The sequence below is a fragment of the Ascoidea rubescens genome, assembly GCF_001661345.1.
Source record: "Ascoidea rubescens DSM 1968 unplaced genomic scaffold ASCRUscaffold_10, whole genome shotgun sequence".
Taxonomy (NCBI): Eukaryota; Fungi; Ascomycota; class Saccharomycetes; order Ascoideales; family Ascoideaceae; genus Ascoidea; species Ascoidea rubescens.
Window position 1 is genome coordinate 235,376 of NW_017962922.1, and position 18,420 is coordinate 253,795.

The 18,420-nt window shown below is 29.3% G+C and overlaps 9 protein-coding genes across 9 annotated transcripts; 3 read left to right on the top strand and 6 right to left on the bottom strand.

Annotated features, from left to right (window-relative positions):
* Nucleotides 1–262: 262 nt before the first annotated feature.
* TEP1 (putative phosphatidylinositol-3,4,5-trisphosphate 3-phosphatase) lies at nt 263–1,441 on the top strand (the record flags this gene model as incomplete). Its single annotated transcript, XM_020190727.1, has 1 exon — nt 263–1,441. The coding sequence occupies one exon, from the start codon at nt 263–265 to the stop codon at nt 1,439–1,441; it is 1,179 nt and encodes a 392-aa protein (XP_020046161.1).
* Nucleotides 1,442–2,591: 1,150 nt separating this feature from the next.
* Nucleotides 2,592–3,815, top strand: ASCRUDRAFT_71353 (GATA-type transcription factor; the record flags this gene model as incomplete). Its single annotated transcript, XM_020191922.1, has 1 exon — nt 2,592–3,815. One exon carries the CDS (start codon nt 2,592–2,594, stop codon nt 3,813–3,815), a length of 1,224 nt encoding a protein of 407 aa, XP_020046162.1.
* Nucleotides 3,816–3,938: 123 nt separating this feature from the next.
* MGP12 (Mgp12p) lies at nt 3,939–4,423 on the bottom strand (the record flags this gene model as incomplete). The annotated part of the gene is made up of 2 exons (XM_020190699.1): nt 3,939–4,049; nt 4,118–4,423. 2 exons carry the CDS (start codon nt 4,421–4,423, stop codon nt 3,939–3,941), a joined length of 417 nt encoding a protein of 138 aa, XP_020046163.1.
* A 781-nt stretch (nt 4,424–5,204) lies between these two features.
* Nucleotides 5,205–6,995, top strand: ASCRUDRAFT_9071 (uncharacterized protein; the record flags this gene model as incomplete). Its single annotated transcript, XM_020195059.1, has 1 exon — nt 5,205–6,995. The coding sequence occupies one exon, from the start codon at nt 5,205–5,207 to the stop codon at nt 6,993–6,995; it is 1,791 nt and encodes a 596-aa protein (XP_020046164.1).
* Nucleotides 6,996–6,997: 2 nt separating this feature from the next.
* Nucleotides 6,998–7,652, bottom strand: ASCRUDRAFT_76804 (uncharacterized protein). The gene has a single exon (XM_020193624.1). It carries the CDS (start codon nt 7,609–7,611, stop codon nt 7,225–7,227), a length of 387 nt encoding a protein of 128 aa, XP_020046165.1. The 5' UTR covers nt 7,612–7,652; the 3' UTR covers nt 6,998–7,224.
* ASCRUDRAFT_76805 (uncharacterized protein) lies at nt 7,489–9,625 on the bottom strand. Its single transcript, XM_020193625.1, has one exon. It carries the CDS (start codon nt 9,586–9,588, stop codon nt 7,657–7,659), a length of 1,932 nt encoding a protein of 643 aa, XP_020046166.1. The 5' UTR covers nt 9,589–9,625; the 3' UTR covers nt 7,489–7,656.
* A 1,006-nt stretch (nt 9,626–10,631) lies between these two features.
* ASCRUDRAFT_107621 (uncharacterized protein) lies at nt 10,632–11,983 on the bottom strand. The gene has a single exon (XM_020188692.1). It carries the CDS (start codon nt 11,788–11,790, stop codon nt 10,855–10,857), a length of 936 nt encoding a protein of 311 aa, XP_020046167.1. The 5' UTR covers nt 11,791–11,983; the 3' UTR covers nt 10,632–10,854.
* Nucleotides 11,984–13,343: 1,360 nt separating this feature from the next.
* Nucleotides 13,344–14,843, bottom strand: ASCRUDRAFT_87094 (uncharacterized protein; the record flags this gene model as incomplete). The annotated part of the gene is made up of 1 exon (XM_020194944.1): nt 13,344–14,843. The coding sequence occupies one exon, from the start codon at nt 14,841–14,843 to the stop codon at nt 13,344–13,346; it is 1,500 nt and encodes a 499-aa protein (XP_020046168.1).
* Nucleotides 14,844–15,970: 1,127 nt separating this feature from the next.
* CLF1 (Clf1p) lies at nt 15,971–18,311 on the bottom strand. The gene has a single exon (XM_020193626.1). It carries the CDS (start codon nt 18,296–18,298, stop codon nt 16,118–16,120), a length of 2,181 nt encoding a protein of 726 aa, XP_020046169.1. The 5' UTR covers nt 18,299–18,311; the 3' UTR covers nt 15,971–16,117.
* Between the last annotated feature and the right edge of the window lie 109 nt (nt 18,312–18,420).

Below are 18,420 nucleotides of genomic sequence, written 5' to 3' on the forward strand. Positions count from 1 at the left end.
CTCATAGTCTTGCTCAAATAGACTTTCAATAAGTAATAGCTTAAAATAAACTCAATTCTCTCATAAAAAACCTAAATACAGAAGGTATATGAGATACCAGAGATAGAAAAGAAATTTAAGATCTGAATAAAGCATTTCAAAAAAAAAAATAAAGAAGAAACCGAGAACCGAGAACCGAAAACCGAAAACCGAAAACCCAAAAATAAAATAAAACTGAAAAAACTAAACAAAATAGGAAAACAAATTAATTATAGACGAAGTAATGTCATCAGTTTTAAAGAGTGTTGTATTTGGTTCTCAAAAACCCTTTTATGATAAAGAATTAGATCTTAATATTGACTTGACCTACATTACTTCCAAAATACTTGTTTGCTCGGGTCCTGTTAATAATTATCCAAATTTGCTTTACAGAAATTCAATCAATGATATAGTCAAGTTCCTAAAATGCCACTATCAAAATAATTGGTTGATTATCAACTTAAGAGGTGAAAATCCTGGTTATAATGACACTGATGTTAATAATAAAATTTTACATTTTCCCTTTGCTGATCACCAACCACCCCCTTTTCATTTATTACCAAAAATAGTTCAATCGGTTAAAAATTTTTTAAACAAAAGTGATAAAAATATCATATTAATTCATTGTAAAGCAGGTAAAGGCAGAACCGGCACAATAGTATCTTGTATTTTAATATCAAATCATAATTTTTCTTATTCAAATTCCTTAAATCTATTTACTCAAAAGAGAATGAGATCTGGTTTTGGTGATGGTGTATCAATTTTATCTCAAAGGAGATATATAAAATATTATTATAATTATGTAAAATCATCTTCTTTGCCTGATTATATACCATTTTATAATCCAATCTATTTCAAATGTAATATTGAATATATCAGAATAATAAAACCTTATTATGAAATTGATATATCAATTTATGATTATGATCTCAAAAATACAAATGATTATAAAAAGTTATATACTTTTAATAATGGAGAGGATATTATACATAAATCAAATGATTTTGTAACTTATTCGTTACTATTTAAGAAAAATAAAAATATTAAAAACGCAAATTCAAAATTTATCAGAAAAATTGGTCCTGATATTAGATTATCTCTTGAGCAAAAATTTAGTTTTAATAAAAAGAAATTACTAACAAGTTCAACTTTCTTTTGGTTCAATACTTTTTTTGAATCATTTTATGATGCAAGTAAAAATTTATGGAAGTTTGATGAGGATTTAATCAAATCAAATAAAATTAAGGGCTCTATAAAATTAAATTGGAATCAATTGGATGGATATAAAGGCACTACAACAAAGGGCTTGAAATTATTTGAATCAATTGAAATCTATTGGAATTTCAATGACCTAAACTCATTTTATAAAGAATTAATTAAAAAAAGTAAAGAGCGCAAACCACTAATTTCATCCAATAATTAACTTCAAGAACATTAAACAAAATGACAGCCGACTATTCGGGTTCCAAAGAGATTTTTAAGTTGTTTTTTATAATATTTTTTATAATATTTTTCAAATGACTTTTCAAATGGTTTTTTGAATTGAGTTTCTAATTAGAGTTCAAATTTCTTTTCAATTAGCCTCTCAAACCATCTTTTTATAAATTATTCATACAACTTTATATAAATTCAATATTATTAATCTACTCATAGCAATATTTTACTTTTTTAAACTTTTCAGTAATCTCTTGTTATCTATTTGGGTTTCTTTGATATCACCTTTACTGCTGTGTATTTCTTTTAGACTGCACTGCAATAAGATAGAACACTAAGCAAGTAGTTTCCAAAATTCACGTACATATCTATGAGTATCAAATAGCTATTGTCATTGGTTGCTACAAGAATAAGCTTACAACGTTATTTCTTTTACTGGGTTTCGAATATCATCCACTTCTGAATTAATCTCCAAGATTGTACATTTTCTAGCATCGAAGCTTTTCCATATCACAACATTTCTTATTAAAAGTTACTGAAAGCCATTAGCACATTTTATGCCATAACTATTGAATGAATATTAGAAATACGAATCAAATCAAAAAAAAAATTGAAAAATGACATATCGACTTTTAACCATAAACTTTAACATACATTAAAGTATGATCTAGATGGGCTATAAATGTAATTGAACAAATTTGCAGCAATTTTCTATCATATTCTTTTTTAATGACTTAAAAAGTAATAAGAAAAAAAATTTTATTTTGCCCATGAACCAAATATATTTAAGAAGTAAAAAATATTAAAAATCAGTATATATTAATTTTGATCTTTGAACAATATTTAGCTTGCTTTGTAAAAAAAACAACATAAATTTAAGTCAAATCACACAAAAATTCACCATTACAATTTGAGTTCCAAAAAAAAAAAAAATTGTATTAAAAATCTATTTTAATTCACACCATCTTTATTTATTTGTTCATTTATCTATTCGTATCTATTCATATTTATTTATATTTATTAATTTCATTTTTTACTTTTTTTTAAAATAAGTAAAATTGTACTCTCTTTATTAAGAAATTAATAATTTTGATAACATAAAAACAAACTCCCCAGCATAAAAATAAAATATAGAAAGGATGAATTCTTTATCTCAAGCTGATTTAACTGCCAATCAAGAACATTTTCATAAACACAGCTCAATAGAAGCCGGTATTAGTAATAATTGCAATAGTAATAATAACTCAGGAACCCAAATCCCAAGAAGTGCTCAAAATTCTTTAAATCATCCCTTTAAAACTCAAGAAAATTCCACTGTTTTTCACAGAAATGATAATGGAAATAAAAATGCTGAAACTAAAAATTTTTGTTTGAATAGTAATTATAACATATGTCATCCTGATTTTAATGATAGATATAATAACAATGATGCTAATTTATATTTTAATAATAATTTAAATTTGAATGAGAATCATAGTAATACTGAAAGCCATAATAATTATTTTGAATATTCTAATAATAATGATTTGGGGTATAATATCTCTGAAAATAAATACTGTATTAATCATATGGGCTATGATCTGTACTACCATAGACATTTTTTAATTTCAAATTGTCCAAAAGACAGTTTTAAAAACCAGCATATGAATTATTTATATTGGAGTATTAGTAAAAAATATCCTATTCCTTTGGAAGATTATAGATTGGAAAATTTTGTTATTTCTAAAAATGATTCATCTTTGTTAACAAACAATATAAATGTAAATTCAACATCAAGTATACCAATAACTGTCCCATTTCCCGGAAATAGATCAAATAACACAATTCGAACATATTACCCTTCAAATGAGTCATTAAAATATTCAGATATAGACTTGATATCAAACATATCGATAGCTGCTTCACTTAAAAATAATGAATTGGCAGAAGTAATTCCACCATACAATCCTTCAAATTACAGAATTAACAGAGGAAAAAAACAGAGAAATATTCGAACCCATCGAGCCACTAGATCATTGCTGATTTGTGGACAAATATCGGATATATATAAAGGATTATATTGTGTTCAATGTGATATAAAATCAACCCCAGAATGGAGAAGTGGCCCAGATGGTCAACGAAAATTATGCAATGCTTGTGGAGTGTTTCACGATAAACTTCAAAATCTAATAGGACATATTAATGCTGCTAAAATATTGAAATTGAGAAAATATAATAAAGATTTTCATAATAGAAGTATTCCAACAACAAGTGAACAGAATAAATTAATAGATGAATTTGACAAAATCTATTATCATGGAACCGAGAAGGAAAGAGAAAAGTTAATTGATTACATCGAGGATAACAGAACTATATTTGATTGAAAGATGCATTTTTTTTATGAGTTTTCAACATTTATATTTGCAATTATTTATAGTTGTATATTATTATTTATGAACAGGGGAGGTCTCAAAATTGAATATATTTATTGGTTTCAAATTTCTATTTCAAATTTCATTAATTGATTTTATTACTTCATTATAGTCTAACTGATGCATAAATTTTGTAGACTTGGTTTTAAAAGAATTATCTACATGTAATACTGGAATATCAAAACACTAGAAAAAATTAAATCGAGTATTAGTAAAACAGGTCCAACAATTGGTAAAAAAATATTAATACTTACATAGGCGTCAAACCATTTTTTGTTTTCTTCTTTTGTGATGTCGATATAATTGATTTCAATATTTTTGTCACCGAGTATTTTATCTTTCATATTGTCAGCTTCAATGGTTTTCAAAACAAACTTTGCTTTTTCACATAGACTACAGTCGTTTTTGGTGAATAAGTTCAAACTAACAAGCCTGGCACCATCTGTGTTCCCAGCAACAGAAGCTGAGGAAAACCTGAGAAAGCTCTTTCTTGAGCTATTCAACAAAGAGCCAAAAGTGTTGCGAGCAAGTAATCGTTGAGCAGCAATCTTTGATATCATCGAGAAATCTGGTGGAGGTATGTGATTGGAAGAAAAGGCTTCTTTCTTTCGGCTCGATTTCTTCTTTTCTTTTTGGGTGCGGCTCGTGGTTGGATGCCGCTTTAAGAAAACGCAACTAAACGTACTCTACTGCACATCTAATTATAATTATATAATTGCATACAGTTGCGTGTATGTGCACTCTGCACGATATACATGATATTGCGTGTTAACGCATTATATAATTAAGACGCACTTTCACACGCACATTTCCTTAACACGTGATTTCACGTGCAACTTGCTGTTTTTGCTGCCTGTGAGTAAAAAATTGATAAAAATGCTGTTGATTGAGCTGGAACCTTTGATAGTTTGTGTTCAATGGCTTTGGGTATTATTTAAACCATAGCCAGTGCTATTTTTTCCTGGAAAATCATTGCTAATTGCAACGTAAAGTGGAGTGAAAGGGAGGTGGTTACTTCCTTTGTTGAAGCTCCACTGTTGATGGATTCCTTCTGATATCATATTTCTTTTTGGAAATTTCTTTCTATATATTATCATAATTTCTGCTTTAACTTCTGTTTTAACTTCTTTCTTTACTCAAGATTAATATCAAGGGGTTACTTTGGTGGATTCTATTAGCAAACTCCTGCTAGTTTAGAGCAAGAAAGTTAACTTTAAATCATTGATATCCAATTTTGAAGGCAACTATTATTAAGTGTGTTTTCTTCTGTTGTTTATCTTGAATTACTCATAATTGATCCATACTTTTATCAAAATTAAGTTATTTGTTACTTTAATCACAATGAATTTATTTAATTTCTTGTCTAATTTTTCAATATTACTTCTATTTTTGTTTAATTTTTCCTTGGGACGCAATACTCAAAATTCAAAACTTTCCTCCACTGAAAACACAAATTTCCATCAAGATTTATTTAATTTAAACTATGAAAATGTTGGTATTAATTCAAAGCACCAAATAAATTCAACAAATCCCTCAATTAATATTGCAATTATTGGTTCAGGTGCTGCTGGTTCATCAACTGCTTATTATTTAAACAAATTCTTATCAGCATTAAACTCAAATGCTACAAATTCCACAAATTCCACAACCCATTTAGATCACTTGTCATATAATATTAAAATTTTTGAAAAAAATGATTATGTTGGAGGCAGAGCCTTCAAAATAAACTACACTTATATCGACAAGGACTTGGACATTATTAATAATATCCCCGTCGATATTGGTGGGGCTATCTTCACTAATGATAATTTGATTTTGTCAAATGCAATTAAAATCTTCAATTTATCAACAGCTGCTTCAATCGATGAGGATAATTCAAAAATTGATCACTCGTTTGGAATTTTCAATTCATCAGATCCTGAAAAGTTTGTCTACTTGGAATATTCTTCAACTAACCAATTTTATAACAGTATAAAGTTTTTAAGAAAATTTGGTTTATTTTCCTATATTCAATTAAAATATTTACTCAGTGATGTCATTTCAAAATTCATAGAATATTTCTATAAATCAGGATTTCCCTTTGATAGTTTGAATCATATTATTGATAAGAATTCAACAAATTTTATTGAATTAACTAATTTAACAACTTTGGATTATTTGAAAAATTATAAAAAAATCGATAATTCAAATTTTTTACTCCAATTCTGTCAATCAGTAATTAGAAGCAATTATGCTCAAAATATCAATCAAATTCATTCATTTGTTGGATTGGTCAGCTTATCTCCCTTAACTGCCAACAAAATCTATCATGTAACCAATGGCAATAACCTAATCTTTGAAAAGTTTATTCAAAATTCTACTTCTGATTTATTTCTAGATACTAAGGTCTTAAATATTGAAAACTTTTATCAAAACATTTCTTTGCCAAATAATAAGTTGAAATTGACTTATTTAAATAATTCTATCAATAAAATTCAAAATGAAGTTTTTGATAAAGTTATTATTGCTTCTCCTTTAGAATACTTGGAATTTGAAAATGATAAAACATCTAATTCCAATTTTATTCAAAATTTTTATCCAGATCATCAATACGTTGAATTTAAAGATTTATTTGTTACTATTTTCAGTTCAAAGAAGTCAGCTCCAAATAATCCAAGATTTTTTGGTTTGATTAACAGAAGGGATTTTCAAATACCTACAACTATTTTATCAATTCCAAGTTTTTCAACCGATGAAGATTACTATCAAAATAAGGAAGATTTCGATGATGAAGCAATTGGGTTTGAATTTTATTCAATTCAAATTCTCAAATATATTCCAGCAACTGAAGAATATATTTACAAAGTATTTTCACCAAACTACATTTCAAAATTCCAACTTTTACCTTTGTTTTTCCCAAGAAACATTAATAACATTAATTTTTATTACTCAAAACATTGGAAGGCTTTTCCAATTCTAACTCCAATTCAAAAACTCGATGATTTCCAAAATAAATTTAATAAAAATTTATACTATTTAAATTCTATGGAAAGTCTTGTTAGCACTCTTGAAACTTCTGCTTTAAGTGGTGCAAACATTGCAGCTTTGATTGCAAAAGAGTACTTTAAGGATGCAGAGTTTTCTTTGCCCTGATTATTTTAATTTTTTATTAAATATATAAATTCCAAAACATCGTAACAAGTAAGAAATGAAAAGGAAAAGATTAAAAACAAAAACTTATAAATGAAGCTGTATACTTCTAATAATTCACTTGCTCTAATATACTATATCATAGTTGGTGAGTACATATTTTTCTTTAAATATCTATATATATATAGGTATATTTCTGACATTATCAAATACACATTCACAAATCAGTATCTTATTTTCGCTTCCACAATCTCAACACACTGAGCTCTTCCCACCCACATTTTCGGAATATCACTTTTTCCACTTGCAATTTTCTCTCTTTCATCTGTTTGTACACATCATCTGGCTTGTTTCGAGCACAGAACAATATATAGGCAACCCCATTGTCGGCGAGAATATCATGCAAATTGTCCAACAACTTTGCTGTCACTATCATTCCATCGTCACCTCCATTCAACGCCATATCTAGCCATGCACCACTGTCTTGGTCAATGTTGCTTTGTCCATTAATTGTGGGAATCTCGCTGTTGGCTGATGGCACATATGGTGGATTGAAAACCAACAAATCCACTGAATTGTTCACCACACACGATGTCAAACTGCATTGCACTGAATCCATCACACAATTCAGTCTTGAGATACCGCTCTTTTCTAAATTCAATAACTACAGTAGAACAAGTAAGTTTAGATTTTTTTCTTCTTCTCCAAGTTTAATCAAACAATTTTGTGCAATGTTCACTATTTCATCAGATAATTCGGGCAATGGTTCAAATTGAGAGTATATTTCAATATAGGGTAATTTTGTTATTGACTGAGTTTTTTTATTATTGTCAAAATTTTCATTAATGTTGTTATTTAATCTGTATGTCAAACTATTACTGACGTTATTATTGGAGTAACCTGGTTGCTCATTGTTAACATAACCATAGTAGTATAAATTACTTGGGATAAACTGACCATTCTTATCTAAAAAATCGTTTTTAAAAGTGGAATCTTCTTTTTCAATTAAATTAATGTTGTCGATAAATTGATCAATTAAATCTTGTAAACTTTTGTTCAAGTCAATTCTTCTTCTAATTTCCAATATAAGTAAATAATACGATTTTTTAAAATTGAATAAAAAGGAAATCAAAGATAAATGAGTTGAAATTAATTCCTTTAAATTATAAATATTATTATTATCGTTAGTATTATTATCATTGTTAGTATTGCTGTTTTCGTTATTTAACAATTTATTCAAAATAAGGGTAAAATCCTGAGAATCTAAATTATTGATCAAAACTAAAAAATTATTATTCAAGTCTTTGTCGTTAAATTCAATTAGATTTTTAGATAATGAGTTAATCTCTGTAGTTAAAAGGATTTTCAATTTTGAATTTAAATCATTTAAAGAGATTCTATCTGTTTGAATATTCCCAGTAGGAATATTGTTATTGTTATTGCTTGTATCATATATGCTGTTGATCAAGTTGTCGAGATAATCGATATTTGATGGTTCTTCAATTTTTTGGTCTTTTTTGATATTTTCTACTAATTTATTTTCATTTTTAATTTTGATTGATAATTCATTTAGATCTTGTAAAACGTTTGGAACCTCTAAAGAATCTGCTCTGATAATCTCAATTAGTTCAAGTAATTCATATTCGTTTAATGACATGTTAAATATATCGTTTTTTTGAAATAATTCTAAATTTCTATAACATTCTTGACATTGATCATAATGATGGGTCATTGATTGTAACAAATTGACCATTTCGTTTTCGTAAGTGCGATTTATATCGTTATTTACTATGATATTATTTTGATTTTGTGTTTCAATTTTGTTGTTGTTCTTGTTGTTGTTGCTATTATTATTACTGTTATTGGGATTGATAGTAATGAAATCGGTGGAATTATTGTCAAGATCGTTTAATTTGATTAATATTATTTGATAAATAATATTAAATTTGTTTTCAATATTCTTGAAAACATTATTAAATTCATTAAATTTTGTATTGATTTTATTGAAAATCAATTCTTCCAATAAATTTTTTATTTTTTTTTTGTTTTCTTTAAGTTGATTATATCTAAAGTTCATATTGTTAAGATTTTCATCAATTGATAAAAAGTCATATAAAGTGTCAAATTTTTTGCTATTATCACCAGTATTGTTGATGTCGTTTTCATACCTCTTATCAATTTGATCCATCGACACATTAGAATCTACAATTAGATTCTTCTCTATTGTAATATTCTTTAAATTGTCTATAATATGATTCATATTTTTGTTTAAAATGGTTAATTTACTATAGTTTGCATTGAAATTTTTAATAATTCGATCTTTGATTTTAAAACTGATCATATTAATAACATTTTCTAATAGTTTGAGTTGGTTTTTAATGAAATCTAGATAGTAGTTGATATTTGAAATGAGAAGATTATTGTTAAAGCTTATTGCCTGGAGTTTTCTGATTGTATCATTGGCATCATAACAAATTGTTTTCGCGATTGCCAAGTTTGTTCTGGAGTCGATAAGACAGTTCAATATCACAGTGCGTAGCTTCTCATCTAGCAAATGAGTTTGATCAGCAATAACATTATTGCTGAACTGATTCATCTTTAGAAGAAGCTTGGTTAAATACAACACACATCAGGCTGTAAGGCTATAAGGGAGCGAATCGATCGATATATTGATTTCCCGTTTATTTACCCGCATTTATATCAACGTACGATCGGAAATATGCGGTCAGGTGGTTATATAATCTATTTACTTTTGAATAGTTCTTGTGTATACAAAGTTATTCCTACAGTTAGTCTCCTTTTCATTTTATCAGATCAAAAAATTGGACTACTTTGGGGAGGTTTTCTCTGTCAATTTTGTGATATATATTGATTAAGCTACATAAAAAACTATGCAGAGAACCACCGGCAGGGTAGCAGAGAGATAGGCAGCACCTACAAAACAAAAACAAGATGGAGATGTATGTAAAAATCTATATTTTCAACCAGTTTTTATTTTCAAAGCTCTTGAAGCATTATATTAGTGTTTTCTCCACCGCAAACACACTGAAACCACCATCTCTCTCCAATGCAGCTCACATTGTTTGCTGGTTTCAAGTACTGGCTTTACAGCGATCGCTGTTCAGCTGATTCTGCTGCTGATGGCCGAGTGGTCTAATACAGCCCGTGTAGAGCCCTACGTCTCCAGTTCTATTTCAGCTCTGTGTCACTACTTGTGTTTAACATCCTACATCCCACATATCATTTTCTGCTCTTGCGTCATTCACATGTACACATCCCATGACACCTGCAGCTTCTATTTAGCCCCTTCTTGAACTGTTCACTGCCCTTCACACTCGCACGACCCATTCCACACGAACATCGAAGGTATCTTCTGTAGTGCAAAAAGATATGATTTTTACCACTGATGGAAGCCATATCAGTTTTCTAAGTTAAGAAATTACTCTCTTTTAATAAATATAGTTGCTGTCAAATAAAAATGAAACAAAATGTATTTTATTTAAAAATTCTTCTCAGGTAGCATGGTACCAATCTAACTAAGCTTCACATTTAGTTGAAATTGAAGATAACTATCTAAACATCCTGACTGGTGGTTGACAGTTGTGAATCATTTTATTTGGGGACTGATCAGGATTACTCAATTTATCATAAATCGATTGTAGGAATTTTTTAACATTTTTCATTTTTTGAATGGTCCTATAATCTTCCAAAATAATAGCTTCCAAATTTTTTAGTTTTGACATATTTGGAATTTCAGAAACTTTGTTATTCAGTAAGTTTAATTTATTTAAATGAACCAAAGTGAGCAAATTTTCGATTTTAACAATCAAATTCTGATTAAGATCTAATTCATTCAATTTAGTTAATTTCGACAATCCTTCAATTTAGTTAATTTCGACAATCCTCCAATTTTGGTGATACGATTGTTAGACAAGTTAAGAGTTTTGAGATTAACCAAAGCATCTAAATTTTGAATCTTCCTAATACTGCGCCTAAATGATAAACCAGAATAATACGGATTTAACATATTGTTCAGATTCTCAAAATTGTCTAGATTTTCAAAATCTGAGATATCGTTATATAATAATTTTTTTAAATTTGTTAGCATATCTAAGTTTTCAAACCTCTCAATTGGCCAATTATTTGATAAATCCAAATATTCTAGATTGACCAAATTGTCTAGATATTGAGTTATTTTTCTGTGTTTATAGAATACTGTTAACCTCTTTAGATTAAATAGTTTATCAGCATTTCCAATTACATCTGGGTAGTCCTGAATAAGTTTGAATATATCTGTAAAAAAAGATGCCATAGTTTTTAAAGCAAATTCATGAATGATGCTATTAGTAAATGTAAAAAAATAGAAACAATCATTTGAATTTATTTCAATGAAGCTTTCATAAAGACAACGAATTGAATTATTAAAATGATGATAGTCGGTTGTATGTGAATCATGAAGTTTAGTATGAGATGATTTCAAGACTCCTGGCAAACGAGACCAGTCTGGACATCCAAGGTAAATGGTGGTATTCTTTAAATATTTTGAGTTATTTAATATCAGCTCTGCAATGTTACTAATACAAGTCAATTTTGTGTTTTTAAGCGACTTGAAAGCATTAACAAAGACCTGAAAATGTTCTATTTTGTTTGCACTCTTTGTTAGTTGGTAGAGAATATCAAAGCTTCTTGTTTCATCTAGTTGTTCAAAATACATTCTCCAAACTGTGCAAAAGCTAAATATATTGGACTCAAATAGATGCGGGATGATCGAAGCGAATCTTAAAAAATTGTTGTTCATTGATAATAGGCAGATTGGTTAGTAATACATCTCTGAATAGTAATGATGATGCTGCAAATGTAATCACATTTCTGTTTGATAAGCTGAACAACCACAATATATCCATTGACAATTGATTGAATATCATATTGACAAACTCAATAGGAAGCTTGTTATGGGATATTTTCGTGATGGTATTACTTCAGCTTTATTTGAATTATTGTTGTGATACTGTCTCCAAAACAGTTGATTAATATCCATTGTGTAAAGTGAGTCAAAGTAGCTATTATTTTGCCAATGCAGATTCAGATGAATGGAAAGGATAGAAGACAATTCTTGACGTATTTATATATCTTCTAAAACCAAAGAGCATATTGGAAGACATATTGATGGATGTAATCTGTTATTCAGTTAAGTATTTTTTTGACTAAAGATTGGGTCAAAAACAACCAATAATTAGGTGTATTTTGGATCTTGTCAAGTTTGTAAGAGGTATTAAGTCCAATATTTCCAATAGTTAGGTATATTATAATATAAAGGAGAAAAGAAGAAACATAAATAGAAAGTGAGAAGGAAATGGTCGCGTGACCAGATGTTGAAAGTATATCTGGTTCGGGTGTTGACGGGAACCTAAACACAGACTCAAAAGCCGGTTAAAGTTTGCGTGCACACCATGGTACTGACACATATCAAATATAGTGCATATATAATGTATAGTTTTACTATTTAGCAAATCAATAAATCACCATTGGTATGATTCAAAACAATATAATTGCTGGACATATATTTGGTTTCTTATAAATAATCTTACCTTTTTCCACTTCAATGATAATTGCCAAAAATCTTATTTTAACACAATTATAAATATACATGTTCTAATATTGCTGTGCTGAGCATATACCTATCTCTTGTATCTCTAGTACTATGCGATGCATCTAGCCCAGTTGGAAATTTTGTTGATCTGCACTATATTAAACTACCGATTGACTGAGCTAAATACTGGAATATTACCTGAGTTTGTGCTAGTGAAACAAATTTATTTTTCTTAGGGAGTTCTGACTGGGTCCTGTCGACCTATTTTCGCTACGCAGGGTCTGGGCTTTTGTTATAAACGCCACAGTATCAACACCAATAATAGCGTGCTACAAAGTTTCCATGGCTAGTGTGCACGCTGTGGTTTGTTTGTGTGTCAGAGGAAGTGACTGTGATTGTTATTGTTATTGTGATTGGTTTAACGATCACTTCTCTGTTTGATGTAGTGAGTTGCAGCAAAAGCATTCTCCTACGAATTTTTCACAATATATTAAACTGCAAATATCGCTATGAACAGTGTTAGTAATATACTATTATCTTATAACCAATAGATCTACAAATATACATAAAAAAAAAATATTTATTAGAAAGTGTTGGGAAGTAATAGAATAGATAAAGTGGTTGGAAAAAGCAATGATAAAAATAAAATGTTAAAATAGGTAAAATCACAAGATAGATAAGGTAGTGACAAAGAAAAAAAATTAAAATAAAGATAATATTAAAATGACATGATAAGATAGAGAAACTGGTTAGGTCTTTTATTACTTGTTATAAAATCTCCAATTGCTGAGATTTTGATCTTGTTGACATTGTTGACCTTGATCTTGATTTTGTTGATTCTGATATATTTCATATTGATCTTTTTGATTTTGGTTTAGATCTTGATCTTGTTGACCTTGATTTTCTTGAGATAATTGATCATTTTGATATTTTTCGAATCCAGCCTGAATCTGTTGAAGATATTCATGTTCTTTTTGAGTTTGATTTTGGAATTGTTGTTGTTGATTTGCATGTTCCTCTTGTTGGCTTGATGTACTTGTTGAGTTTTTTGTGCCTTGTGCACACATTTTGAAAATGGTATTGTTATTTTTGAACATCTTGTTCAAATGTTGTGCTAGTGATTGATGATACATCTTGCCGATTGTACGATAACTCTCTAGCTTCATTTGCTCAAATATGTGTATGTCACGAATGCAATCAACCACAAAACGATGCTTTTGTTGAATTATTGGGTTGTTAGAGAGCTCCTGAACATACTCACTCAACATATTTGACAATTCTTGAGCACAATAATAGATCTTGTGATTGAGATGGATTTGAATGTCTTTTCTGCAATAAACGAATGCTGCTGGATCATTAAACGATTTGAACTGGGCTAATGAGTAGATATATTTTAAGATGATTTCAAGATAATGGTCATTCTGTTTGTCTAGCTTGCACAGACATAACTGATGTGATTTATTAAATGGTCCAAAACATCCTGGATTGTGAGTTACAACAATGCTATCAGCATTGACACCAGCATTGACACCAGCATTGACACCAGCATTGACACCAGCATTGACACCAGCATTGACACCAGCATTGACACCAGCATTGAAACTACCACTGAACTGATTGTTGTTGATGGTCAAATTCATATTCCTGATATTATTATAAATAATTCGATTGTCGCCATTGCCAATATTGTTGCCATTATTATCTGTGTTTGTGTTGTTGTTGACATCGACATAATTATAATTATTGTTATTATTATTATTGTTATCATCATCACTATCAACAAGATAATGATATATGCTATTACTATATTTGACAAGATTGTCATCAACAACATCACTAGCAGTATCAGCAGCTTCATTATTAGAAATCAAATTAAAATGATCATTACCAATACCAATGTTATTAGAAAGACCATTATAAAGACTATTATAAATACCATTACCAAAACGATTACCATTAGAACGGGTATTAAAAATACTACTATATTTGTTACTGTCAACTTTGCCACTATTGAAATTGATATTGCCAGTATCTATACTGGAACCACCAAAATTACCGACACCATAACCATCTGTGCTAGCCAAGCAATTACTATTAATGTTAGTGCTATCATGAATTGTATTGATGGAGCTGTTGTTGGTTGTTGTTGGGACTGGTGAGAGTAGTAAGAATGGTGAGATTGGTGAGAATGGTGAGAGTGGTGAGGGTGGTGAGGGTGGTGAGGGCGATGAATATTTCCTAATACTATTGTTGGAAAACATTACAAATATTACAATCAATGCAACTAATGCAACTAATATAAAAGATATGAAGTTTCTGAAGTTTATAAAGCTTAGGAATGTGATAAAGATTATGAAGATTACCAAAGTTATGAAAATTAGAAGTACTATAGCTACTGGAAGTACTATAGCTACTGGAAGTACTATAGCTACTAGAAGTACTATAGCTACTAGAAGTACCAGAGGTGGTAAAACTATGCTGATTATATATTATCAGAAATCAATCAATCAAAGCAGAATCAGTGATATTTATATCAATTTAATTGCACAAAAATCGGAGGCAAAAGTGACCATGCTATGTTTACATCTCACCTGAATGCCAAATTGGGCAGATAACCTGAACCAATGATTTGGACAAGTGTTTTGATTTGATGGTTCAATCTGAATAAAAATCGATACATCGTTCAATCTTTATAAAAATCGATACATTGTTCAATCTGATGATTTCGAGGGAAAAACAAACATAATTTCGAGGGTGGAATCTGAAAAAATAGCTGATATCTCCAGATTTGATTTCAATATCTCACTCGTAAGTTGGCTATTGGCATAACATGATAAACAAACAAATAACATACTATTTATTGCTGTTGGCGTCGGATGCCAGACCTGCTACTGCAGACAGTGAGCAGAAAGTAACAGTTGTTCAGCACAGGTCTAATCAACAAAATCACTGTAAAATGCCATCAGACACATGGTACCAGATACATCCATTGATTGCACACAAACTTCCTTTTAGCAAGGCTATCGAGCTATCCTGCGATTGGTGTACAGACATTAGAGAGTAACAACCTTCCGGTCAAACATTTGCACTAGGTATAAAGATGTATATGTGTAGAGCGTATAGAGCAAGGGATTTTAAGAAAATTGGAGAGAGTGCAAAATATCCAAACAAAACAGCAAATAAGGATGAGAGTGTGTGTAGATGTTACAAACACAGATGGTGGTAAGTATGGTTTCGGCATCAGGCGAGACGCAAAATGCACAATAACGCACTGTATACATACGCAGCATGGTGCACTGGTGTGCCTGTGGTGTGATGACGTTTAGTAAGCATAGAATTACATAGAGTTGCACACATTGAAATGTTCTTTTCCGAATCTGGCACAACTACAACCGGATCTGGTTGTACCCTCGTTTCTCAATTTATTCAGTTCTTGAATCTTCGTCACCATCAATTTCAGCACAATGAATTTAATGGTTCTTATTTTTTTAGATGATTCTCTTATTATTCAACATATTTAAATTTATTTTCTCAGTTAGGTATGTTGAGCCATTTTCCATTGTTTGGCCTTTGCCAATATTCCATTAAGAGAAATGCTCTTTTTGGCGTCATCAGGGAAAATATAATCAATATACTCTTTAGAATATTTTTTATTTTCAACCTTGTTAATTTTCCTTACTATCATAGGCATTCTTTTCTTTAGTGTTTCAAATGATTCTTTTGTTCCGTTTTCCTCTTCAAAGTCTTTAAAGGCTTCCATTACAATTGATCTTTTCTCCTTCATTTCGTTGTCTCGATAGTATTTTAAAGCTTCTTCAAAAATTCTTCTTGCATTGTTTAACTGGATTTCTGTAATCTCAATTTCAATCTCATCCTGATCATCTTCACCATTTTGATACTGCAATAATTGTTCTTCGGTAGGAATGGTTAACTCAAAATTTGCATATTCAATCCACACCTTGACATCATACCCTGAGTTTGCAAGAAATTTTTCAAAAAGTTCAATACTTTTTGTAAATTGATTCTGTTCATACTCGAAATCAATATACTTTTTCCAGAACTGTTTAATCTCAATTAATTGGGCATTGTTGCTTGTATTTGATGAAGACAATGAGAATCTTGGCAAGTTTATGGCAATTTCATAAATCTTTCTTGACCTCTCAATATCATCTAAATTGCTTTCGAATTCAGCGTACTCATTCCATATATTAATTAATCCAGGATAACTTTCTAAGAATTTTTCATAAATTTTTCTCACTCTATCAAATTCTTTTAGTTTTATTTCAATTGATATATATTCTTTAAATAATTTGGGTTTGGAACACATTCCAATTGCCATACCAAATAATTTTCGTGCTTTGCCAATATCGTTTTGCCTTATTTCAAATTTAGCATTTAGTATCCAGATTTTAGCAAAAGTAAACTTTTTATGAGGTATAATCTTCAAAATCCTTTTGAAAAGCTCCCGCACTTTACTAATATTTGCAAAGTTCAATTCCTCCCAAAAAATGTATTTGATCCATATGAATATATATCTTCTCCAGTAATCTTTCTGCACAACTTTTGGAGTGCACTTAACACAATCATCAAACACTTTTCTAATTTTTTCTACATTCTCAGAAATTGAAAGATTAGAATATAACTCTTCAATTATTTTTATATATAGCCACCAAGTATCATAATCAGTTTTATCCTTTTCTAAAATTAACTCGTATTTTTTTTTTCTTTTTAAAATAATGGACTTTTCTATTTGTTCTTTATTCCCAAACTTTTTCTCAAATTTTGTAAAATTATCAAATAAGAGTCTGTTTTTATTTTCACTCAAATATAATAACCCAAATTCATAGATTGCTCTTGACCTTTTAATTTCATTTTGTGAGGCTTCCCATTCTGCAAAATCTATTAGTAAATTTTCATCAATTGAATTAAAGTCGTTGTTATTTAATTTCAATATTGAGTCAATAGATATTTCAAAAATTTTTCGAATTGATTCGATTGTTCCAAAGCTTTTTTCAAACTCTATCCATTTTAACCAGGTTTGGGTGTCAGAAAATTTCAATAGATATCGACTAAAAATCTGTCTAATCTTATAATAATTAGTATTATTTTCATTTTCATTTTTATTTTTATTTTTATTTTTAGAATCATTGATATTGCCATTCCTTTTTAATAGATCAATATAGGCATCCCATGCGTAATAGCTTGGGTTATATGTTAACCACTTTTCAAAAATCTTAATGCAATTAGAAATCTCTTTTAAATTCTCTTCAATTTTCAAATAATTAAACCATAATTTATCTTCCATTGGTAAAATATAAACCGATCGATCCATTAAATTTCTGGCATGGTTTATATTCTTAAATTTTAGCTCAAAATTAATATAACGAATCCAGATTTTTACCTGATTCTTTTGATTATATACTAAAGCTCTTTCAAAAATCGACCTGGCTCTTTCAAATTGATTCTGCTGAATTTCAAATTCAGCATATCGTAACCATTGGTTGATATTTTGATAATTTCTTCTTAAGGCCTCTTCATACTCCTTTCTCTTTCTTCCTTGATGCTCCAATAGTTCTTCCTCATCAATGATTTTAATGTTTGGTTTTCTCAAAGAGTTATCTTGGATTTGATATGATTCCAAGACAATCTTCTCGGCTGATATTTGAATAGGAGCAGGAGCTTTATTTTGAATTTTAGGTCTTGATTCAGTTTCCATTTTGATAGAAATTAGTTAGACAATAGTTTTGGCTAGAACAAATTATAGATTTATTGTTTAATTGTTTTCTCAAAAACTTCCGGTGAATGATTAAAGTTTCCGCGGATCACGGAATGGTTGAA